The 25,106-nt window shown below is 41.8% G+C and overlaps 1 protein-coding gene across 3 annotated transcripts in view; it reads left to right on the top strand.

Annotated features, from left to right (window-relative positions):
- The first annotated feature begins 93 nt into the window (after positions 1 to 93).
- Positions 94 to 25,106, top strand: part of AIDA (axin interactor, dorsalization associated) — a 28,665-nt gene continuing 3,652 nt past the window's right edge. The window contains exons 1-10 of one of the 3 annotated variants that reach the window (XM_054062938.1): positions 94 to 343; positions 3,907 to 3,976; positions 10,653 to 10,706; positions 12,855 to 12,909; positions 18,155 to 18,218; positions 18,670 to 18,776; positions 20,426 to 20,437; positions 23,104 to 23,226; positions 24,328 to 24,450; positions 24,940 to 25,057. In XM_054062938.1, coding sequence (XP_053918913.1) covers positions 234 to 343; positions 3,907 to 3,976; positions 10,653 to 10,706; positions 12,855 to 12,909; positions 18,155 to 18,218; positions 18,670 to 18,776; positions 20,426 to 20,437; positions 23,104 to 23,226; positions 24,328 to 24,450; positions 24,940 to 25,057 — 836 coding nt within the window. In that variant the 5' untranslated portion in view covers positions 94 to 233. The remainder of the gene's footprint in view (positions 344 to 3,906; positions 3,977 to 10,652; positions 10,707 to 12,854; positions 12,910 to 18,154; positions 18,219 to 18,669; positions 18,777 to 20,425; positions 20,438 to 23,103; positions 23,227 to 24,327; positions 24,451 to 24,939; positions 25,058 to 25,106) is intronic. The other 2 variants (XM_009569712.2, XM_054062939.1) reach the window with 2 other exon arrangements.

The raw sequence follows: 25,106 nt of genomic DNA on the forward strand, positions 1-25,106 counted from the left end.
CTAGCGCCTCGGTAGCGATGGCGCCGGAGGGCGCGGCTGGCGCAGCTTCCCTCGCTGGGCGGCGCTGGCGGGAGGCGCTCGGCTGCGTTTGGTTGTCGCGGCGCCTGGGCTGGGCTGGGCTGGGCTGGGCCGGCGGCGGGCGCGGGGCTGGCGGGAGCGCGAGCGCGAGTCTCCAGCGTCCAGCGCGGAGCCCCGGCGCGGGGTGAGCATGGTGCCTTAGTGCTGGTGGGGCTATGTCGGAGGCGGCCCGGAGCCTCCTGCAGCGCTGGTGCGCCAGCTTCAGGAAGGGTACTGACTTCGACTCCTGGGGGCAGCTGGTGGAGGCGATCGACGAGTACCAGATGTGAGTGCGGGGGCGGGCGGCTCGGGACCCCGAACGAGGAGCCGAGGGAAGCGGGGCAGGGGTCCCTGTCGGGCTCCTTGCACCCTTTGGGCGCTGTCCCCTCCTGCTCCATCGTCGTCCCTCATGTTCCGTTCTCCTCATCTGGAGACCCCCCTCTCCCGCCCATCCTGCCCCGTCCTCCCTATCTCAAGATCTCCCTCTCCCGCCTCTCGTGCCCCGTCCCTTCCCCTAAGTCCATCGGGTCCCGTTCCTCTTCGCCCCTCGAGCCTTGTGTTCTCTCCTCTTCCCTTGCCTCGCACCCACCCCGTCCCTCGCCTGCCCCCTTCAGCCCTCAGCTCTGGCCCCTTGTTCCTTCCCCCGCCTCATCCCCTCGTCTCCCCTCATGCCCCGTGTCCCCCCCACCTCGTTCCTCACCCTCCCGTCCCCGCCGTTCCCCGAGGTGCGGGGCCGTGACCTGGGGCAGGCTGTCTCCAGGAGTCGCCTTTTCGGCACCGCCGGTCGGGGACGAGGCGTGAGCCGACCCGGCCTTTTGGGAGGCCTTTTGGCTCGCGAGGCGGTTGGATGATGGAGCCCCATGGGCAGGAGCAGCGATGTAACCCACGGGGTAACCCCATCCCATCGGCCTGCCCTCCGGGCACCATGCTTGCAGGAAAACGACGACCCGCAGAGGCAAATGAGTAGCTGAAATATCAGCTTTACCCAAAATCATCCCAGACAAGCCACCAGGGTGAAAACTAGTCCATCACACCCTTCTGTGTTTCACCCCTGATGAAAGCAGGGGGTGGGAGAGTGGGGAAGTCGATGGTGGGAGGGCAGCGACTGGTGGCAGCCCCGGTTAGGTTGGCTTGCACTGGGTGAGACTGCATCGTTAGTGAATCTCTTGGTGTCAGACAAGTATTGGCACTGTTGATAGTATCTTTAGAAACACACCTGGTAGCTTTAGTCAAATACTTTCCTCTAGGACTCTGTTCACCATGAAGATGAAAGCTATTTCCTTGTAATGGGAGTGTCGCAGGCTGAGTTTCTTGTGGTGTATTTTCTGGAAGAAGTTCAGAGTGTTTGCACTTGTTCCCCAAGAGCAAGGCAGCTGAAAGGGTCTGCTCTGAGAGGTCTTCTAGCGCTATGCAGGACTGTTCAAGTTATGGGCTCTAACCACACTGACTACCAGTTCAGTTGTAGCTAGTCTGCTGGCTGGGTACAGCATTAGCCATGAGATGCTATAATCTCATAATTACATTCACTCACCAGACAAGATGATGCAAGTTCAGTTATCTGGAGTTTGCTGAAGGTCTTTAGAGCAGGGAAAGCTGTTCCTACAAACCTTGACCTAGGGATAAAAAGAAGTTCTCTCCCAGATCAGTATCTCAGAAGAAAAAAAACCAGTCATTAGAAAGTAAAAAGATATTTTTAATGGTTGTCCTTATGTAGACATCTACAAGAAGTCCAGTAGGATCCTAATGCTTTAAACCATCTTGGCAGTTTCAGTGGTCAGTTTCATATGATGAGGTTTCTTCACAATGAAAGTTCTTAAGGCTTCTTATGCTGAGCTCACTTCATTGAGAAGTAAGGTCACTAAATGTCTGCAGACAGTCCAGTTTGAAAGCCCAAGTGTAGCTTTTGTTCCTGTCCTCCCAGCATCACTTGTCTATCGTTGATGTCTGTGCCCTTGCTTTGTTCTGACTGTGGAGCAGTGTGATGTCTTTCTTGCAGAGCTGCTCTTGGGTAGTAGTATTGTAAGCTGATCTTGCAAGCCATATCATTGAGTGTCTACTGAATACAGTAGTTGTCAGTAGATGTGGTTCCAAGAGGGAGGAGAAAGGGGAGAGAAGTTCGAAGAATTACAGGTATATATTTCCTAGGAAGTGAGCTTGCTGATGCTGAGAAAGATCATCCTGAATCTAAGCTAGTTCATTCCATGGATTTAATGACTATTAATGCAAAACACAATTATTTACCTCCTGTGTCCAGGGGACCTCTGTGTGCTCAGCTCTTTGAGTCCTAGAAGTGCAGGAAGGCTGGTGCCTTGTTCATTCAAGTGCTTACTCACACAAAAGCCCTCTGAGCTGTTGCCAGTGTCTTCCCTTTTGAATGGCCCTGTCTGTGGAGCTTGATCTGATCTGACTTTGAACAAGCTTCAAGTGGGATGCAGAAGCCTTTATTTGGATTGGAGTGGGTTTTTTTTTGCATTAGTGACAAATGCAAAGAGGATTGTGTTACTGTTGCTTGCAGAAATGTTAATACTGGGATGCTACATGTTGTGGCCAACATATTGCTGCTATGGTGATATGTTTCCTCAAGTTGTTACTTTTAAATGCCCTTTCTATATGTCCTGTGTATTCTGTCAGTGGGGTGGTAGGGAAGAAGTGTATATTTGAGTTCAAGTATGTTTTTGTGTTTTGTCTTTTCTCAGCCACCATCTTTCCCCTGCTTAAGAAGGAGGACAACGCCACTGAGTTGTGCAGTTACCTTGTCCTCTTTGGTTGTGTTTTCACTGGTGCTAGTTAAAAACTCCAGTGGCCTGAATCTTTTTGTCTTTTAAAAGAGCTTATTTTTAGGAAAGGCAAAGAAATAATTAAGTTCTGATTTTTGTTCTTGAAACAGGCTTTGATGGTGATCTGTTTTGGTGTATGCATCTTGGTGGATGTATTTTAACACTACTCACCACCCCCCAAAACCAGGCTAGTGCCCACTGCAATTTTGGTGAATCCCTTTAACAATGCAAACTTGTGAGGTCCCAGATGCATTGCAGCGCCCGAAGTGCTGCTGCTGTCCCTGGGTTTCCCCTAAAGCCCCTGCTCCCTCTTTTCCCCTGTGTTTTGTGTTTTGTTTTTGTTTTTTTTTTAAAAAAGGTATATACAGAGAATGGCAACAATTGTCCAGAGGTTTTGCTTGTTTAATGTTCTCCTTCCTCTCCGGACGGAAGCTGTAACTCTTCCCATAGCTTCCCTCTTTAGCTTCCTTTCGCTTTCTGGAGCCGTTTGCTTACCGTGACTTTCCAACCCCCTTGATACTCCTGCCTCCGTGGTGTCACAGGGTGGAGTCTCTGCTCTGCAGGAGGTGCTAAAGGGCCCAAATGTGAGCTGAAATACTCTCAGCCTGGGCCAAGCCACTCTGCCCCTGCCTTCCATCACTGGGAGAGCATGTGGCCATTGCCTAGGGTGCCCACATAGGTTGCTCTTGGCAGTCTGAGTTGCCCCAAAACTCCCCATGAAATGCTTATATCACAGAGGGTTTGGTTTGTTGTGATAATATAAGGGGATGCAGGGAGGAAGAGGTTTAGTGCTTATAAAAGGGACTGTTGGCTAGAAGGACCTTCTTACCTGTTCTTCCTTTATGATACCTTGTATAGTCTTTCTTGCCTGATGTAATTGTCCATCTTTGTCCATCTTCTGGATTTTTTTTTAAGTGTGGCCTACCATGGCTGTAGAAATCTTTGTTTAAAAAAACAAAACCCAACTGTTTGGAGCAGCAATCTGTGGACCTTTTGGTTTTCTAGAGACTGTGGGGGCTGTGTGTATTTGGAGTGTGTTCCCATTCTACAATTTTCTTTCCCCCTAATCCAGATTAGCAAGGCATCTACAAAAAGAAGCACAATCTCAGCACAACAACTCCGAATTCACAGAAGATCAGAAGGTGAGTATTGCTGTTTTCTCAGTCAAGGAGCTTTGCTTGTAGATGTTTGTGTGTTATGGTTTCTGTATCTTGCAGACCAGAGCCTTATAAGACCTTTCTTCCTCCCTTGATATACCAAACCAAAACAGAGTCCAGCATTGCTAAAACAGGTGCTGTCATTAGATGTGACAGATGCTTTGCTGTGTAATGTTGAATGTTGTGCATGCTGGCCAGAATCCTTCATAACTTGGATGTTTCTTTTTTTGGGTGACCTTTTGATAATTTGCTTATACAATGTTAGGACAATTTCTGTTGTGACGTCTGAATACAAAACATCTTGAACTGCAGACGTTGAGGGTGTGTGGGGAGGATGTTAGCTTAACATGTAACACCTGACTGGGAAGAGTCCTGGCAGAGCATTCTCTAGTAGGCTTTTAGAATGTTATTTGTTCATAATCTTCCAAAATATTGAAATTACTCTACTCCCTCCCCTCAGCTGAAAAGGCTGTTTCTTTATCAGTGTCATATTAATGCAGTTCTGTGACTGTATTTAAGAGGAAAATGCTAGTGAAGGTCTCATACACTCAAGCATTTTCAGCGAAATAAAATCTTTTGAGATATGAGACCCTGCTACATTTTCATGTCTTGTATAAAGGCATATTTTTCTTAGGAATACCAAACTAGAGAGCCCCTGTACTTCCCGATTTTGAAGTAGTAAAGTCACTTGTTTGAAAATTAACAGGCTAGAATCTCACCTGTGGGAATAGAGTGCTAGAGTTAGTGATCTATGTTTGGAAGTGTTGGTTCTGAAGACAGGTCCTGGCTGCAGAAATTGGAGATGAACTTGATGTGTTTAAATGAACTCGTTGCAAAGGAATACTCCATTAGGTGCAGTCTGACAGATGTTTGTAACTGTTCCCTTGAAGTGTACCAGTAAGAAAAGCACAGAGACAGTTTTCCATGTTCTGTTCATCCTCTGTAACTATGATGATAACACTCATGATCATATTAAAATGAGTTATATTCTTGGAGAAGGATTTGTTCCACCTTTCCTGCACTGAAGGTTTGGGAACCTTGTTAGCATTGGACAGCTTTTACTTTCTGATTGCTTCTGCTCTCTCTCCCTTGCTGGAAGCATTCTCAAGCATTCTCAGCTATAGTCATCTTCACTGTGTGTTTTCCCTTTGTGGATACTTTTGAAAATATGAAGGCTTTATGAAGGCCAAGCTGTTAATCTCACTTCTGGAGGCATCATCTCCTGTGAGTGTGGGAACCAGAACTACACAGGGTTTTGCTTCCAGATGTTCCCTGAATCTTGTGGAAAGGCCCTTGGACCAGACTGTGGAAGTGAGAGAGGTCAGCTACAAGGGACAGCCTGGGGGGTTCAGGAAGCAGAGATAACGAACCTCAGATGTTAGATGTGTAACTGGGATCATTCCTTAAGGTGACAGTCTTCTGAAAAAAAAAAAGCATAAGGCGTGGCTGGTTTGAATCCTTGCAGAGTGATACCTGTTTCTAAAGCTGATTTAAGTTATAAAAGAGGTTGATATTTATGTCACTTGGATTTTTTTTGCAGATCAGTAAGGGGCTGATGCCCTGAAGCTTTGAGCCTGGTTATCAAATAAATGGTGGTGCTTATCTAATTAGTCACATACACAGCTGCATTCGCCACCACTCTCTTTCTCTCCTCTACTATGAGGAATGCTAGTCACAACAAGAATAGTCTTGTTATTGCATTGAAAGAAGTACTTAAAACTCTTCACAGCAAAATCTTTTAGTGTGATGTTAAACTCCTTGCTGTTCTGGTCTTCTGTATTTCTGCAGGAGGTCAGCCAGTATCACCTAGGGATCATGACCAATTACTGTGATCGCTAGTGTCACTCACGTGGCACATAGGAGTAGAGTTCAGCATGTTTCTGGGTTTTCAAGCAGTTTGGTTAAATAGAAGGGTATCTTCTCTCTCACCATCCTTCAAAAACTTTTCTTACCAAACCAGCTACTTTTGCTCAACTAAGTTTCTGCCAATGTATCCACCAGCATGCTGTTTCCTTCTGGATCTTTCCTAATATCTTGTCTTTCTGAGGTTCTGTACGTCATAAAGAGCCACCTTTTTGTTTTCTGCATGTAGAATAGTGTGTAAATTTCAAGGTTTGCTTAATAGTGTGTAAATTTTAAGGCTTGCTTATCTGGCCAAGGTTGTGCACAGAATTTCCTAGAGTGGAGAAGGCAAGGCTGAGAAGCTAATTATGATTTCCAGGTGCTTGATTTACCCTCATTCCAGTCTTTGTGTAGACTATTTACAGCTGGCTGTTTTCCAAAGAACCATACGTACTGCTGAGAAGTACTGTGAGACTGTCACTGTTTCCTACTTGACATACTCTGTGGAGAAGATGGATTTCAGCAGTGATTCGTCTGTACCAGGGGAAATCTAGTAGCTTTACAGCTACAGGGAAAGGACAAGGATAGGTTCAAACTCTCAACCCCATCTGTCTGTATGAACTTTTACCATGTTTGGGTTTATTTCATGCATCACAGGAGGTGGTGCAGTGCAGATGTGGCCACATCATAATTGACGGTGTGTTGCTGATGTATTCATATAATCTGTTAATCTAACAACACTTGAAAAATATCACCAATTTCTTTCCTAGCTGTGCTGTGAGCCACTTATCAATTATATTCTGATAAATGGATTGTTTATAGTAAGACTTTTAAGTATTCATATCTTGCCTTTTTGCTATTGATCTGAAGGGTCTGTTTTGAAACACTGTGTGCTACTTCCCTTGGTAGAGCAGACTGTTCTCCAGAATTTGCCATTCATTCTTGGATTTTCAGTTGGCGGGGGGGCAGGGGTGGTGAGTGTTGTGTTACCTGCTGTTGGACATAATTCTGGAGCTTTAGTCATTAGGGTAGGCTCTATTTTGACTTGGATAGTTGGCAGTGTTGAAATCTTCATTAATGGTTTTGAATTTTATTGAACAATTTCTCTGCAGATAAATACTATAAACAACAAATCATTGTGTTTAGTCACCCTGCAACAGCTGGGAGGCTGTGCAGCAATTTTATCACCTAGAAGCTGTGTGTATGGAATATTAACAAATATAGTTATTTTACCTTCATACTCTAAAAATCCCATCTTCATTCATGATCAGCCTCTGTGTTTTCCTGCATGAATTGTTCCAGTTAGGTTTGGCTGTGGCTGTCAGTCTGCTTCCAGCTATAGTTACTCTCACCCAGTTCTCTATGCAATAAATTTGACCTTTAGAGCCCTCTTCTAACCGCAGTTGTTGCTTCTCATGTAACTGTTTTTGTGCTAGACTGAGTTTGCTGTACTACTGGAAAATCATGCTTTTTTTATGCCATGGTAACTTGCTGAAATAAGAGCACTGTTAACAGTCTTAGCATGATTCGTTAAACTACTGGTCTCCTAACAGCCCAGACCTCTCTTTAAAGCCAAACTCTGCTCTGGCTCTGTATTTATGCAAACATCTTTGACTGCATTACAGTTAGCACAGTCATTACTCACACAACGGCACTGAAGAAACCTTGACTACGAGATCAACTGACTTTTTCCTTTTCTAATCACAAGTTTACATAAAACTGAATCTTAACTATTTTAAAAGAGCAAAGTTCATTATTGCTTCAGTCTTTCTAATGAGATGAGAATGTTTTCCCTGCTGCAAAAAGGAGCCTTCGCATGGGATAGTTGCAGCTGAAAATGATAGCAGTGTTTAGCTGCATTTTTAACTTTTGGGTTGGGTGTGGTCCCTTAAAAAAATAGTTGTGAATAATGCCTGCTGGGAGCTTGCCATATTTCAATAGATTCCATATAAAACCTATTCTTTACTATTTTAAGACTCCCAAAGTCTCCTCAGTTAATCTGTTTGTCAAGCCTTTATTGCCCCCCAGCCCCCAGGAGCATGAGGACACACGTTTTGTGTTACTGTTTGTCCTGTTAGGAGGTATGTAGTTCAGGCGGCTTTAAGAACACACAGTTATGAATGTGCAGGATTGGAAACAGGGGTGTTGCTGAGCTTATCTGTGAATTGACAAAGGAGATGGGGGTTGAACAGTGCTTTTTGAGACTCGTTTATGGTGTGGGCTTAATGCTGTACATGTGAGAGGAGAGGAAGAGCCATGTGAAGATCTGTTTACATGTTCTGATTCTGTGATGGAGCATGGAGACTGTGTGCTAGCATCCTGTGAACGTGTAGCTCTCTTCTCTTGTGCAGAGGGGTTTTGATCTAACACACAATGAGTGTGCTCTTTGCTCAGCAGTCGACACCCAAATCATTGGAGCAGCTGGATTTTTGCAAGTGTTAGAGCTGTAGTCAAACCTTAGAGATTTCCCCTCCCTTTCCTAGGGAACCTCTGGATTCTTTTACCCATTACTTCACACCTTCCTCTTTAGGATTCTACCTTTGCAAAGGTATCTTTCCAGATGTTCTCAAATATAAAAAGGAATTCCTTTTGTTACACTGCAGCTGATTAGAGGGATGTAGTGAGTTCTTGCTCTAGGGACTGAGGATCTTTTTCTGTATTGCTACCTGGTGTCCTCCCATCCTGCCTTGCAGGTACATGTAAATCCACAACACCTGTGTGGAACAATGGGGTGGAAGTGTCCAAATTAATCCAGGACTGTGTGCACTTCTTTTTCAAAACTCTGTGCTTTTCCAAGCCATGCTGGAGATGCAGCTATGGATCTTGTATGTAGCAGCATTAATTTCAGGGAGGTAGAAGTTTGGTAACTGAGCCTTAACTTAAAAATGAGCCTCCACAGAGATGGAGCTGTAATATTTTTATTCTGCCATGTTGCTTGCGGGTGCATGGTCACGTTCTATATTAAAATTTCCAAACCGCACACTGCTGAACGTGCTGCATGAGGCGAAAACAATGTATGACGTGTGCTAATATGCATCACTCACTACTTTCCTGGAAGGTGCTCAAAAGAACTGAATTTTTTATAACCGCTATACAATGGGAAGTAATATAAATTATGAGGATGTGAAGTCTTGGCTAATGCCATGTTGTAAAAGAGTATTTAAGACAGCAGGAGATATCATTTGGGGAGAAATGTCTTAGAAAGCTTTGATGAGCCTGTGGCGGCAGATGAAAATCGGGTGTCTGAGGCTTTTACGTATTCCAGCTGTTGTCTCTGCCCTTGAGGTATTGATGTCTGCTCTGCTTATGATTTAGCTCCTGAACTCTTTCAGCGTTGAGCGTGGTGTAAGGTGATCTGAAAATGGAATAGCTTAGCTTTCAGCCTAGCCTATTGAAACTAGTGGTGGCCCGAGAACTGACTGAGAAGCAGTTCTGACTGCAGGGGAGTCAAAGCAGATGACTGGAGAAGATAGTTGTGAAAGCACACCCAGTTTTATCTGCTGCCTCAAACCTCTTGGAGCCCTAAAATGTAACCCTCCTTTAAAGGGAAGTTTTGGCTTCTGGCTGATACCACATAACTTCCCAAATGCCCATACTCTTGAAGCTCTCTGATGCTAGAATTGTGCTCTAGGAAATCTTTTCCTCCCCTTGTGTCCAGCTTGAGGGAAGCTTCTATTATACTGCCTGGCTTAAAAGGAGAGAATGAGTTACAGGTGCTTGTTTCAACATTTATCTTCCTTCTGAGAGGAAATCTTACTTTGAAAATAACCTGCTTTTCTTTATAGCTTCATTGCTGCTATTTTTCTTGCCTTATAGATCATGTTCATTGTTCCATAGAGCATGTTGAATTATGTTTGGCCTTTATCTCTGCAGATAGATTTAGTTCTTCTTCACTGAAACCTAGTTAAAAAACAAACTTGTCGTGGTAAAGCAAGGTAAAGTAAATTACAGAGTTTTGTCCCCTTGATGTCAGTTATGGAAATCTGAATTCCTCTTGATTTCTTTCACCTGATAGTAAGCAAAACAAATGTAACTACTGCTCAGGCTTCTTATTTTGTGTGACTTAAAAGCTTACGTAGCACTATCTTGAAAGCTAGACTGCTAGTAATGTGCTCTTTTGAAGCACTTCCCTCTCTTTTATATTTTTAAATAAAAGTGAGGTATTACTTCACAGTTAGGCTCGGGGATATTTTAGACAGCTGACAAGTTGGAATCAAAGAGCCTGTTTCATGCTTCACTTGGGGTTTAAATGTCTTAAAATCTCAAAAATAAGTTAGAAAAAGAATCTGTCTTTGTACTACTTCTCCTACCAAAATCCACCAAAGCACACTGTGTTTTTCAGTGCCAAGATGCTGAGCTTCTGTAACATGTCTTGCTTTGCTGAAATTGTAAGCCTGATAAAGGAACTGTGAACATGACTCCTAAAAGGGCAAATTAAACAAACCACTCAAGTTCTCAGAAGATGATACAGTGGTTGGTTTGGATTTTTTTTTTGTTTTCTCCCCTATCATTTCAGAGCAGTCGAATTTATAAACAATTTATGATGTAGTAGGCATTATTACAGTTTCTGCTGAGTGAATGACCCCTATCTGTGTTGATGAGCTGTGGGAGGGGAGTTAAGTGGCAGGTGTCCGTTTCATCTGTTGTGCTTTTGGAAAATCTTGGTTGTATATAAAAAAGCTTTTGATGCTGAATGATCTGGTACTGAATAATAGATCTGAAATCTTTGCAACAAAAAACAATTGTTCATGTTTATTTTTTAAAAACGTGGGAGAATACTGTTTCAGTACTAAATTAAGCAATTTTTTTTTCCTTTCAGAAAACCATAGCTAAAATTGCAACATGCTTGGAACTGAGAAGTGCAGCTTTACAGGTATAGCTTTTTTCCTATGTAACTTCACACTGTAGTAATACATAACTGTAGAAATTTTTAAAGCTGGTTTATTGTCTTCAGACATAGCCAAAACTTCTGAAAGCAGAGTTAACAAAACCTGGATTGAATACTTAAACTTTCCCGTTTGTGAACAGGATGCTCTAGATGTCTGCCTTAAAAACCTTTAAGTGCTTATATGAGCGTCTATTGGGGGTTGTACAGGAATTTGACACCAGTTTTTGTGTCTTTGGCTCTTTGCCTCACTTTCCTCCTTCAGAACTGATCAGTTTGTCTTCCTAACCTGTGCGCAAAGGTAAAAAGATCCTGGACTCACCCTTGCACTAATTCAGCTGCTTCACAGAGCATAATACAACATGAGTAAGAATGTGTAGGAGAAAAGTGACTTTGTAGCAGTCATGAAAACTGGCAGTACTGTAGGCAAATGTGTGAAAATAAAAATTTAAAAACTATTTGTTGTGCTTTTTACTGTACTGAAAGTAGATGTCATGGAAGTGAATTTCTTTTTCTCTCAGCATAAGTCTATCCCCAAAAGAAAAAGGAAGTGAGAGAAATTTCCAGAAAAGTGTGGGGAGGGGATGCATCAACTGAAGCAAAGGTTGGGTTACTGGATTATCTCTTCACCAACGAAGTGCTGCGACAGGCAAATTTTGCATCAAGTTGCTAGCAAGTACTTCACGTTGCTGTACGAGGTGCAGCAGCTCTGTTGTCCTGCCTTCAGTTGTCTGAGAGGCTGGAATACAGTGGCAATTTAAGCAACATGCTGGAGCTGGACTAATGAGGTGGGAGCTGACCAGTATCAAGGCTGTGCAGTGTTTGGAAAATTATTTAACTCTGCCTGTCTTCCTGTTTTTATCTAACCTGTGGCATTTGAGCAGTGTTGCACTTGTTCTGAGTCGCTGTGACTGTGTGACAAGGGCAGATGTGTTTTCTTGTGAGACAGCTTCATGGGTCAGGTCACATCTTGGAGCAACAGCAGAGGATGTAGTAATGTCATAACCTGCCAAAATGAAGAGATGGTGTCTTGTAAGAACAGTGTGCCTTGCTGCTGGTTCCTCAGCAATAACTCAAGGATGTTTTAACCTGTGTGAGGGTACTAGAACTTCTCATCCACTTCACTTTGGGGAGTGTTTTACTTTCTGCATTCTTGTTACAGTTTTTAGCAGAGATTAACGCAGTTAGAGAGTTTGGTTTTCTTTTCCCATTCTTCAGCAGTAAGGGTAGAGGTGCTTTTACTATCCTTCTGTAGTTTTGCAGAAGGTCCCTGTTGCCACTTGGAAAAATCAAGGGAAAAAACCAAAACCCTTGGGCCTAAAAGAAGTGTTGGAAACAATGGGCAATCTTAAGAGATGCCAAGGGTGCAATGACACAGTAGGTGAGACCTGGTGCTCTGCCTGAAAGAGTGTGTCCAGTGTCAAACCTTTTATTTGAACTGCTTTTCTTATGCCAGCTCTGCCATTTTTCTTATGCCTCTCTGCCAGCTCTCAGAATAGGCTGGTTCAGCTTACCAAACTGCACCTTAGAGTGAAAAACTAAAAACTTTTCTGTTGAGTCGTAAGTCAAATAGGCTTAGTGAGAAGCAGGTGTGCCACAGACGGGTGAGGAAACAGCATGATCTGGGTTGGAGATAGGAGAGATGGAAATCCCTTTTCCATTTGCAGTGAGCGCTTAGCTGAGTTTTGTCAAGCTCACCCTGTATGCTTTAATTTCTACTATGATGTTGAAGGTGTCTTGAACAGTGAATGCTTCTGTTGGAGCATCACTGTGCAGTACAGTCTTATGGCTGAGCTTTCTTTGGAACAGCTTGATGGGGGAAGAATTAAAACAAGTCCCTCTGTCTTAATGTTCCTGCGTACACTTAAGTTTGAAAGAGCAACTGGTTGCTTTGAAAATATTTATCTTGTATTAGAACTTGGAACATGATAAATGAGAAGTAATGTACTTTCCACCTCACATGTGAAAATAGTCTCTGTTGGGGAGATTTTGTTTGGGCTTTTTTAGGATGTGTCTTTGAAGTATTTGACATGCTTGAACAAAGGAAGCATCTTACATGCTTATTCTAAGATATGGTAGCTCTGTCTGAGGGGAAGATATATACTAAGATCTAACTCTTTCTTTGTAATGTTCTAGTCCACCCAATCACAGGATGAATTTAAACTTGAGGATCTGAAGAAGCTGGAACCAAGTAAGTAGTATCTTTTTGTTATAAGTGAGTCATGTTTATCATTACAGAGGAAAGCATGACACTGATTGTCCACAGTGTGGTCAGTAATGCTCATTTTAGATAATTCTTACAAATATCCATTACCATGTAGAGAAAACTTGATGTGTATTAAGGGATGTAAGGTGTATCATTTCCAAGTATAGTAGTCTTCATGTTTCAGATCATGTATTCATCTGTATTATCAAATAAGTGTTCCTTTGTATGTTATTAAATTTTGCACAAAATAATGTAATTTAAGTTATCAGTAGTACCATATAGAATCAGCTGGAAATTTTACCCGCACATTTGTAACTTGACTCAATTTAAACACTTTGGTCTCCCTCCTTATTTTTTCTTCTAAAAATATTTAACTTGTGCTCATGGTGGCCAATCACGTGTCACCTACTGCTGTAATGGTGTCAGATTAATGAAGTTAAGAGTCAACGTGAGGATGTGAGTCAGTCTTTGAATGGATTTGTGTGGTGTTTTTTTTCCCAACTGGTCAGTTCTTGGTATGTCTATCCAGAAATAATTTTTTTCATCTATTTATCTGCTACATCTCCTTTCCCATAATACCGGCTGCTTTATTCTCAAAGAATGATCGGAGCTTCCACATCTAAGCAATATTATCTTTAATGCTAACATTTCTATGATCCTATGGGAACAAGAGGTGGGAAGAGCTTCTTTCATTTCGGCAAAAGCTGGTTCTATTTTGCTTCTGTCACATTTGTATCATTAAGAGGATACTTTGGGATAGACATGATGGGCAGGCAAGCGTTTTCACTTCAGGAATAAGCTGAGCTTCTCTGCACTCCTGTATTCTAAGTAACAAGCACAGGATCCTACAGGGGAGCTTGTCAAGAAGCAGAGCATTGAATCGAGCTTCCTGATGTCTCTACCAAAACATGGAATCTGAATGATTTTAAACTGTTCCCTGAAAATGATAGTGAAGCTTCATTAGAAGACCAGTAGGTCTGTGAAGTTCGTAACTCAGGAAGAGGTTTAACTCTGTTTGAAAGTATTAGGTCTCTCTTAGTCTACATATTGCATGCCTGGCCTTTGATTTGGGATTATTTTGTATATATATTTTGCTCTCTGTTTCTCAAGTATTTAAAATGTTGTAATCATTGTATGACTCTGCATTTTAAGACTCCATTGTGCAAATGTGTTATGAGGGGCTGAGTAATGGAAGAGGGAGAAGAATCATGTTTTAATTCATGGAACTATTCTACAAATCAAAAGGACTGATTATTGAAGTGTTTGGTCAGAATTTACATTCTGCCAGTGGACATAAGGCTTCCCTGGAAATGCCTCCTTTTCTTACAATTTCAATTGTGGTGCAACTGTCCTGTTGCTTATCTTGCCCTCAATCGGGGAATTGATTTTTAGCTGTCAAAAAACCTGTTCAACAGTGTAAAGTGCTTTCAGCCCATGCCTCATACAACAAGCAACTATATTAAAACTGAGGATTAGCATGAGGCCATCAGTTTTCAAAGACACTGAGTTATTTTGCTTGGAGGAGAACTGGTGCTTCTATGACAACAATTGAACATTGATGTTCTTAATGCTGCTGTCTGACTTGGATTGTTCTGGCCTCTTTCTCTCTGAATTGTGCCTTTGTTTTGTGCATTTTAAGTGTATCTTGAACAGAGTAAATCTTAATCAGGCCAACACCAGCCATTTCATGAAACACACCGTGAAGTGTTTTAATTTGTATGTTGTCAATTTTCTCTTGTATTCCACCAGAAAAAGCTGAAAAAAATCTGTGCTGGCAGTGCAAATAAGTGATTCCTTTGTAGGTCAAGCCATTCTGCTAGGGTGGAACGAAAACAGCTATTCACACCATTTGGCTTGGTTTAATTACTTTTGTGGCTGAAGCTGTCAAAATGGCTGAGAAATTTGTTTTAGGTGTTGTTAAAACAGCTAAGGGTTTTAGACTTAATTAACTTTTGGGGTTTTTAATCTTATGTTGTTAAATTCTAACTTTTCTTACTTAAACTTACATTTCACGCTGCTTGGAAAGTGAAGCAGTTGGATAGTTTTGCTTGTTTATCGGATTTGTCACTGAATCTTTTGTGCTAGAATAATGCTACAGGAGGGTACATACATACAAATGGTTCTTTTGAGACTGCATTGTGTGAAATCATTGCTAACCCACAGCATCTCACAAATCCTTACTAGTGTTATAATACACATTACAAATGGATAGGCTGCTACATCCCATGTGCCTGTGTTTGTGTGTAATAATTCTTGCCACTAAGTGACTAGTTTCAGACTGTGTGTCTGTGTGTGTTATTAAACTCATATGAGTAGGTATTACAGTGTTATAAGAGTATATAAGTAGATACTGGGTTGTACTGGGGAACCTGATATCTGAATTATTTTGTGTTGTCTGTGTTAAAAAAAATGACAGATTTCATAGACTGTCACTAAAAATCTAAATGGACAGTGGTCTTTACCAAGTTAGCATGTACTGGTCTTTCTGCTGACATTGATAATTTCTTTTGAAATCTTTCAAGAGAGATGACTGCTGATATAATCAATGTCATGAAAGAGAAGGCAGCTTCTGCATGTGAGCATGCAAAACAGTATTTTAAAAAGATTTCTGTTGGAAAAGTCAATGTAAATGCAGGCCATGATGCTGGATTCTGCTCAGTGCATATGGAGAACTTTCTGTGAATGACGTTCTCATTAACAGTGTTATAGAGGGGAAGTCCACTTTCTCCCAGAGGTGATGTCTGTGTTTCAAAACAAAACTAAAACCAGAAAAGACCAAACCAAGCTCTTAAAGTTTGGGTGATTGCAGTATTGCAAGATAGATTCCTGTTCATTGTAACCTATTTGGTTTCTTTTTTTTCTGTGATGTGGTTATTTTTAATTAAATCAACCAAAATTCACAGTCGTAGGTGTAAAGATTTTCCTTTTCCTCAAAGGGTGATTGTTGCGTTGCTTTTTCTTAGCAATTTTTGAATAAATATTTCCCTAGGTGGAGTGCTGTAGATCCACTTCTTACTGTGATGATGTTCAAAGAAACACTTTAGTAAATCATAGAATAATTAAGGTTGGAAAAGACCTCTAAGATCGTCAAATCCCACTGTCAGCCCAACATCACTGTGCCTACTAAACCATGCCCCCAAGTGCCACGTCTACAAGGTTTTTGAACACCCGATGGGATGGTGACTCCACCACTGCCCTGGGCAGCCAATGCTTTGCCAGATTGCCCTATTCCAACCTTGTCTCATCATCACTAGCAAAAAAAATGGCAGAGTTAATTTAAAAATTTGATCCACAGCATTCTGCAGCAAAAGATTCTGGATGGCGTTTCCAAAAGTGTTTCTGAGCTAACCCCTCCACACCAGCCCTGCTCCTGATGGGTTTATGCCCTCTAGTGATGATAAAATGAATGACGAGATTTTTTTCAGGGGATGTTCATTCACCTTGTGAGAGAAAGTGGTTACTGGGAAGAGAGGAATTTAGTGCTTACCAACCTTTGGAAGATTGGAGGAGAGCTGCTGTAATTTCTATTGCTTCCATATAATGTGCCAATGATCTGTAAGAGATCTGGCTTTACTGGGATTTTTCTGCCTGGGGCAGTTTCACTTTCTGTTTCCCATATGATGTAGCTGTCCAAGAGCTGGGGAATTCTGAGAGTGATAAACCCCCCCTTCTTTTCTTGAACCTGAGCTGTGCTGGAAGGTGACTGCTATTAATCAGCTTCTTTTCTGTTGGGAAGTGGCTGTGGTTCTTCGCCACCATGTTGAGATCTGCTTTACTGATCCTTGGAGCAGAAGTCTTTGGAGAGAGAGAGAGAGAAAGAAAGACTTGGCATCAGTTTTGTATGTCGCATCTGACTGTGAAAGCAACTTAAGGCTTTTTATGCGTTTGTGTTGTGACCAGCTTTAATCGGGCAGTACCAGACCTCTTGGGTGTTGGTATAAGAATCAGAAAAAGAATCAGAAGCAGCAAAGACAGGAAGGATTTTTCAAGTTCTTTATTGCTTTCCTGAGGGGTTCTTTATTCATTGTAGCATTCAGATGGTGTCTGGTAAGTTAATGATGGAACCTACACTGAGTGATGTGATTATGAAGACAGACAGGAAAGCTCTCCTACACTGGCTGAATCATGGTGTGCAGAGGCAAAGGAGCCTGGCAGTGGTTCCTTAAACATAACTGGTATTTAATTACCTCTGGGTATTTGGATAATGTTAACACTGTTTTAAAACAATTTTGTTCTCAATCTGTAGTCCTAAGGGGAGATTTCAAAAATGTACTCTGAGAGGGTGTATTGCAGAGTGAGGCTCAGTGAGAGGATTTGGGTGTTCTACCTTCTCTCCCCCTTCCCACTCCGGGGCACTCAATTGTCTGGTAGGAAAGCATTTCTCTCTGTAGGCATTCTCTTATAAATTCTTAGGCCCTTGAACTGTCATGAAACGCTTTTCTTCCACATGCTGTTGGACGTTTTTACTTATAAATGCTTTTGGAAATAACAGCTAAAGTTGTGATTACCAAAACCGAGTAAATTTCCAATGCAAATGGCACAGGCATTCTCCACTGAATGCTGGAGAGTATAGTTGGTGACTCTGGGGCCTGATGCTCAGATGCTGTACCATAATGCTTCTGAATTTTGCCAGTCTGCCCAGATATCTGAGGATGGAAAAAAAAAAAGACAAAAATAAACAAAAACCACTACAAAAGCAAAACACATGCATGAAGAAACTGGAAATATCAACTAAGCTATGTGTCACCAGCATGCTTGGACTCCTACAGTGGCTGTCTGAATATGCAGCTGACATAACTGCTTCAGTGTGTCAGCTCTGGAGACTTCAACATGTTTGGAGCCAATGCCAGTAACAGAACCACCCTCCTGTCAATAGCCACCAAAGATTGCTGCCATCATCTTGAGGCCTATAGCTTTTTCTCATGATACTTTTGCTTATTGCCATGTTTGTTTTCCCTGTCTGTGTAAATGTAGTGGTCATTATATGCTGCAGTTGCAGTTATCCTGTCTGAATGTTATAATGATATAACTCTGATTGGGACTCTACTAGTGTTTAAAATATGAGAGAGAGAGGGGTTTTTTTTTTTTTGATCTGATATATTATTTTTTTTTAAAAAAAATAGTAGTAGTATTTGAGTGTATTAAGATGCTGTGAGAATGGACATAGCAAAAGAGTAGCATTAATGCCTGTTTATGGATATGGATTCTTGGTTTTACCCTCTCTCTGCAGTTTTAAAGAATATCCTCACTTACAATAAGGAGTTCCCCTTTGATGTTCAGCCTGTCCCACTCAGGTAAGAAAGAACTGGGTCACTTCACATACAGGTATGTATCTGAAATGGAGCGTAGCCTGGGATCTGGTATATATCTGAAGCACTAGGATTCTTCCAGCCACCTACTCACTCTACTGCTTTGGGTGAACTGGTTAATAAAAACTTTTTAATTCTGTTTGTCCAGGTACCCCTGTAAATCAAGGCTTTGCTTTTGGTAGAATCAGGACTTCGTACATCCCTGCCTCTCTCTGAAATTGCTAGTATTGTCTCTTGTTTGTAGACTCTGTGCTTTCTTTTGGGCTGAGCTCCTGCAATCTCTGTCAGAGTCTATGCGTATAGGTAGTAGTTAATAAGACATATGAAATGAAATTAAAGCGTATTTCCCCTGCTCTAAGCTCAGACACTGACTTGTGAGTTGAAAGCCAGATGATGAATGAGCTTTGGTCTCATTCTTCTTTCACATGTTTTGCAGGAAGATTTTAGCACCTGGAGAAGAGGAACACTTGGAGTTTGAGGAGGATGATGAGGAAGGAGGAGCTGGAGCAGGGTCTCCAGACTCTTTTCCTGCTAGAGTTCCAGGTAGGGGCACTAGCCTTGCCATGTCATGCCAGCCTATGCAGCATATGCAAGTTCCGTCTCTGAGAAGTCCCTTCCTACACAAGTGATTTGAAAAGCTTAAGTGAGGAGCAACAGGCTAATGTAAACTCTGATGCTGAGAACCACGAAAGTGTCCAATGGATTTATTTTTTTTCTCAGCAAACAAGATCTTATTGCAAAACAGTTGTATGGATAGCCTGTGAGCGGGGTACCATCTACGTCAAATAATTAGCCATTATTCCTTGTTCAAAGTCAGTGTTTTCATTCTGTGCACCTTCTTAATTATGTGAAGTGTTTAAAATGCATTCAAATGTAAGTTGTGGCAAAGTTTCTCCTGCAAGGAGCATCACATCCTGCTAAAGATAAGTTGTTGCTGGTTATTTTTGTATTGTATCATCTGGTGAGACAATGGCTTAGACTAAAGCCAGGCTCTCAGAGGATAAAGCTTTGGTTTTGATAGTATAAGTCCTTGTCCACCTGAAAACACTAGCAGAACTGACTATACCTACAGATTCTAGAGAAGGTCTTCCTGTAGTTTCACTTTTTGACAATTTTCTAGGTAACTGAGTACAATGTTCGAACAGAGATTATTTTGGTTCCTGCTGTAGTTTCTTTGTAGAAGAGGCAAGTTTCTACTTACTGAGAAGGCTGGCAAACTTTATATTTCAGGAAGGATGTAGCAAGTAGGGAAACTAGTACTGGAATTATGGTTAGACAAGCTGGAGTGTTGCATTACTTACGCCTGGAGAAAACATATCTCTGTCCTTAGATCTCAGCCAGTTCATGCTACTGAGTATGATCCCTGCAGGCTATACTGGTGTAAATATACACAATCTACAGTTGTTTATGCTAAGTTAGCAAATAGGCTGTAATATGTTTACTGTCTTGGTCCTTGTTATACACCATGATAAATCCATTTATGAAGATGGATTCTGTCTGTCCAAAGTATAGCAGAGACACCGTGAAAAGCTGTTGGTATGGTGGTGCATCTGTTACCATAGTGCCAACACTTACCTCTGTACAGCCCATTAGAGCTGTGTATGTGCTTAAGAGAGAATCTAAACTGATGATAGACAGATTGAGTTTACAGTTAAATAATTTTCAAAGTAGTAAGTTAGCCAAATCTGAAAGAAGAGAGGTTTGGGCCATATACTTCCTTACAGAATTATTCATCAGTAAGACCATGCTTTTAATAGGAGGTGAGAATTCCTGAATTTACTGATATTTATAAACTGTGTATCTAACTTTTCTGATTTTTTTTTTTTTCATTAAGGTAAACCTCCCCATAGCTACAATAATCTACACCCCTGTGGTGCTTTTGTACTGCTTGAATACAGGTCCTGTTTCCCCATTAATTGTATATTAGTGTGGTGTTTCTTACCTGATTGGAGGTTGGTCTGTTGCTCTTTATCTGAGTGATGCGGCTTAAACAAAAGCACTTTGCATCCTTGTGGGGTGAGCCTTATAAGTAAAGTGGACTTTCCATATTGAATTGATAGAACTCAGCTGCACTCCTTGCTTCTGTATGCCTTTAATCCATAGTGCATAACTGTATTGTCTAACTGATCGTGGTCTTGTCTTCTACATGCATGGCTTCATCGTTATCACATTGCACCATTCATGTAACCCAGGAGCCAATGAAGGTATGATAACCTTTTAGTATATACAGTTAATTCTTTGATCATATTCGTGTAGCTGTGATGTCTGTCATTCAGCTCTTAGTTGGAACCCTCAAAGTACAGTCTTTGGCAGCAGCCATAGTACTAGGCATCTGTGCATTGATCTTCATTTGCCTTTGGTTCCAGTCCTACTGTGCTAATAAAGATGTTCTGACTTGCAGTGTAGCCAAAGGTAGGCGTACCTAGGTTTTCTTTAGTGGAATACATATTTTGTGGGATATCTTACACAAAGAGCACTTATGTAGTTAGAAATCTGTGCTTTGTGGAGCTAAACTGACCAATGGCTTGCTGCCTCTAACAGCAAAGATTTCCTGACTTTTTCCTGGTCATATACTTCTTTATTCCAGTGCTGTGCTGGCAGTGGATTCTTCTGTCAACTATTCCCATTCATCAACCCAGCAGGAGACTTGTCATTTTTTCCCCTTTGTCTGAATTGAGGTTTGGAAATGGAGATGCTGATGCCTGTGTGTTGTTGGGTTGACTCACCTTTGTGTGTCTGAAATGCACTTGAAGGAGGAGGCATTTCTTTTGTAGATGCTTCCCTTCCGCCCCCCCCACCTCCCCCGCAAGGCCCAAGCAGTGGTGGCAGACTGGTAGTGTGATGCTCAGCCCTAGTGAAGCTATACCTTGGAAAAGTTACTGTCAGCTAATGGTTCCTGTCTGAAATTACTTCAGAGGCTTCAGCAAAAAACCTGCTTGGGTGATTGTGGCTCACATGACAGGTTACAGTCAGCTGTTTAGTCCATTGGTGGCTCTCCTGATGAGGCAGAAAGGAGACCACGTTCCTTGGAGACCATCTGTCCTACTGTTCTCTTGCCTGCTGGTAGAGAGCTTGACTTTTCTGTTCATTTTAACTCTGTCATTTCAGACGTGCTGGAAAGCATTTTTCAAGGACAGGATAATTTTTCTTAGGCCACTATTTTTATAATAAGCGCCAGTCTGATTCGTCTTTCAGGTAATTTTTGTGTCAAATATCCCTTTGAGTGATGGTTAGGAAAACTGAAGGTTACAGTTATTCTTGGTTATTGGGAGGCATGTTGCTTTTAGGAGACAACTGAAAGATAACAAAAGGGTTTGTGCCATGGAGAAGATGGGCTTGCTTGTACTTTCATTTGGATTGAAATAAGAGCTCTAAACATCTGTTCGAGAGAGATGGCAAGATGAACTAGAGCACATATGCTGCTTTGTAGAAATGGGTGTTCTTTAAGTTTGTTTTTTAACATTTCTCATACTGTTTCCAGAAGCTTGTCCCATCAGTTTAGAACAGTAGGTGGAATTTTGCTGTGATATGTGAAGTGTCTGCAGACACATTACCTTGGAGGCCATGAGTCTGCTAGCAGCCAAGATGGGAAATACAGAAATGTACTGCATCACAGAATCAGACTTCTTTGGGCAACGTGTTCCAATGCCTCCTCACCCTCACAGCAGAAAATGTCTTCCTAATATCAAATATAAATCTCTGCTGTTTCAGCTTAAAAATACATGTGAATTCAAGTCCTGTTGATGATCCTGAAAGAGGGACTGGCTCATGAAATCTTGCTGAAGCTGTGACTGTACTTCTAAGAGCAAAATACACAGTCCCCTCTTCCAAAGCCAGTCTCTCCAGTAGGACAAAACCTCTTTGGTTCTCAACCTCCTCAAGCAGACAAGGAGATAAAGTATCAAGGAAAACCCATATTGAGACTTGCCGAAGGAAGCTATTACTTTGTTTAGCAAGCCTTGGAATAACACTTTTTTTTAATTAGAAAACCAAAACTGTAAATCAAATTGCTTATGACTAAGCATTTTCTGTCTTGGTACTTATTCATCTAATACTGGAGAGAGGCTTGAAGTCTGCCAGTTTTTGCTAAAATCAACATGAAGAAACCTACTCCATTGTTGATGACAATCTCGTGACTTTTACTGAGTTTGAACAGTTTGGATTTGCCAGCTGCACTGTCTTCCTCAGCACTACAATGATTCGTTTACGCTGGCCACAAAGTTTAGATGCTAAATGCTCTTGACACAGAGCTGGGAACTCCTTCCTTAAGGGAACTTGGGGGATGAAAACATTTACTTATTTATTTATTAACACTAAGTAGAGGCCAGTAGAATTTAGATAATTAAGAATTTCTTTTCTGGTTCCCATATGTCCAGTGGGGTTTGCGACAATGCCGTTTTCCTCCTTATTCTCCCAGTCGTAAACATTCAACGAGAAGCCAAGTCATGCTCAGTGGGGTGAGACTCCTGATTAAGTGTCTGAACTTGCTGCAACTGCAGATTGAATCCAGCTTCCCAGATTCAAACTTTAAAAATTATATGAAGTGGGCTCCATGAATGAGTTATTCTTAAGAGCAAGAAAGAACACTTTAAACAAAGCTCCTCTCTTTTTTTAATGGCATTTGGTTTTTATGAATTCATTTGGCATGGGGCAGTCCTGAGATTTTTTTGGTGTGGGCTTTGAAATCTGTCAAATGATGTTGTGTGTCTGTGCACACAGACTTTCCCATAGTTCTGTTCTATTGGGGTATGAATCCTTGGGCTTTGAACCTCCTAAGGAGAGCAGCATCTTCCATGAGAGATGATGGGATAAGCAAGGTCTGTGCTGTAAGATGACACCAAGGGTTAATAATATGCTTTGCTCTTTCCAGGTACTTTATTACCCAGATTGCCATCTGAACCCGGGATGACATTACTCACCATCAACATAGAGAAAATTGGTCTGAAAGATGCTGGGCAGTGCATTGATCCTTACATCACAGTCAGTGTGAAGGGTAATGATTTCTGTTCCTTGCTCCTCGTTTATAGTTTGGAGAGAGTGTGGTTTTTGTGAAAGCTGTATTGATTTTTCAGCCTGCTGGGAAAAAATGTGTTGGTACTTGCATTTTCTGTTGTGGACTTAAGGCTTCTGCTTTAATCAAGGGTGGAAAAATTCTGTATTTGAGAGATAGTGGGAGGTGAATCACTGCAAGAGACATGCTTATTTGTGCACTCTGGGGTGCTTTCCCCATGCTGGCAGCTGAGTATCAGTGACTTGGCAAACTATACTTCCCTATTCTAGCTTCTTCTGCTGACTCTTAAGTACAGATCTGTTTGGACTGCTTGTACTCCCCAGCGCATATTGGTCTCTGGAGATAATGAGCCATAGCCCATGACTTCATTCTTGCCCTGTAATTAAACTGATTTTTTAGTAAAACAAAGATCATCTTACCTACGTCCTTTTAATCTTGGCCACTGCATTAGCAAGTTTGCTCCACCTGAGGGAAAGGGATCACTAATGAGAGGAGAAGGAGGTAAATGTACTCGTGTAAACAGTGGAGACTTAGTAAGAAACGTATCATCTGTGGTGGCTGTGCCTGAGCAGCACAATTGGTGGCCAGTGCAGAGAGCTGGAGTCCAACCATGGCTCCACTGTGCCTTTGCCTGTGGAAAAATCAAGAGGAATAACACATGTTGAGTCTAGGCAGCAAAGCAGGGTGTGTACTCCTTGTGTAAGCTGTGCTAGCTGTGCACCGCAGACCCTGTGTGGAGGGCAGCCTTTGGTGTGTATCACTGAAGGACTGGAGTCCTGCTTACAAGAGGGAGTGGAATCCTTTGCTGGCAGCCAAAAGAAATGCACTCTTAAAAATAGAGAGGGATAATCCCAAATTTTCATCTTAAATATTGTCAGAACTTTACCTGTGTTCATGTTGTAAACAAGAAGATAGTGCAGTGACTGTTAAGGAGCATGATTGCCCCTTGTTTAAGTTTAGCAGAAAAACCCAGGTGTGCATTAAGTTTTTGTGGCAGTATTAGTAGTGATTCCTAAATGTCTTAAAGCAGGATGTCAAAGTCTGAGAAGCTTCTGCCATTTTCATGCTGTTTCTTTCCTGCAGATTTGAATGGGATAGATCTGACTCCTGTGCAAGATACTCCTGTGGCTTTGAGGAAGGAGGACATGTATGTCCATTTTAATGTGGACATTGAGATTCAGAAACACATCGAAAAACTAACGAAAGGTACGTAGTATCTTGAGACCTGAAAAGGGACCCTGGAGCTTTGAAAGCATAGACACTAGGCTGTTCCTGATCTAATAAACAGGCTGTGCCCGAGCTGCTGCTGCAAGGCTCAAGATCCAGAAAAGGATAAAAATAGACCTTTGCAACCTGTCTCTTTCAAGTCAGTTACTGCAATGACTTGCAGACAGGGGAGGAATGAAAAGAGATGAAAACAGTGCAGTCTGCTCTACTGCACAGGTCTTGACCTGCTTTATCACCACTGTAGTCATTGGACAAACTGTTACCTAGATATGAATAACTGAGTGACGAGTACAAGCTCTTGTGAGTGTGGTGACTATTGTAAGAACACAGTATAACTTTTGAGTAACTGACAGAAGTGTTGGAGATAATTTCCTCCAAAGTATGTGGAACATCTTAATAGCAGAGAAGTTTTCAGATAACTATTGGCTGTAATTGCTAACTTTTATATTAAACCATTTTTCACTATAGGTGCAGCTATTTTCTTTGAATTCAAACACTACAAGCCTAAGAAAAGGTTTACTAGCACCAAGTGCTTTGCCTTCATGGAGATGGATGAAATTAAACCTGGGGCAATTGTTATAGAACTGTAAGTGACTCACAATTATAGATGCCAATGGCAGAGGAATGGGCTGGAC

The sequence above is a fragment of the Cuculus canorus genome, chromosome 3 (genome assembly GCF_017976375.1).
Source record: "Cuculus canorus isolate bCucCan1 chromosome 3, bCucCan1.pri, whole genome shotgun sequence".
In the NCBI taxonomy this organism is placed as follows: domain Eukaryota; kingdom Metazoa; phylum Chordata; class Aves; order Cuculiformes; family Cuculidae; genus Cuculus; species Cuculus canorus.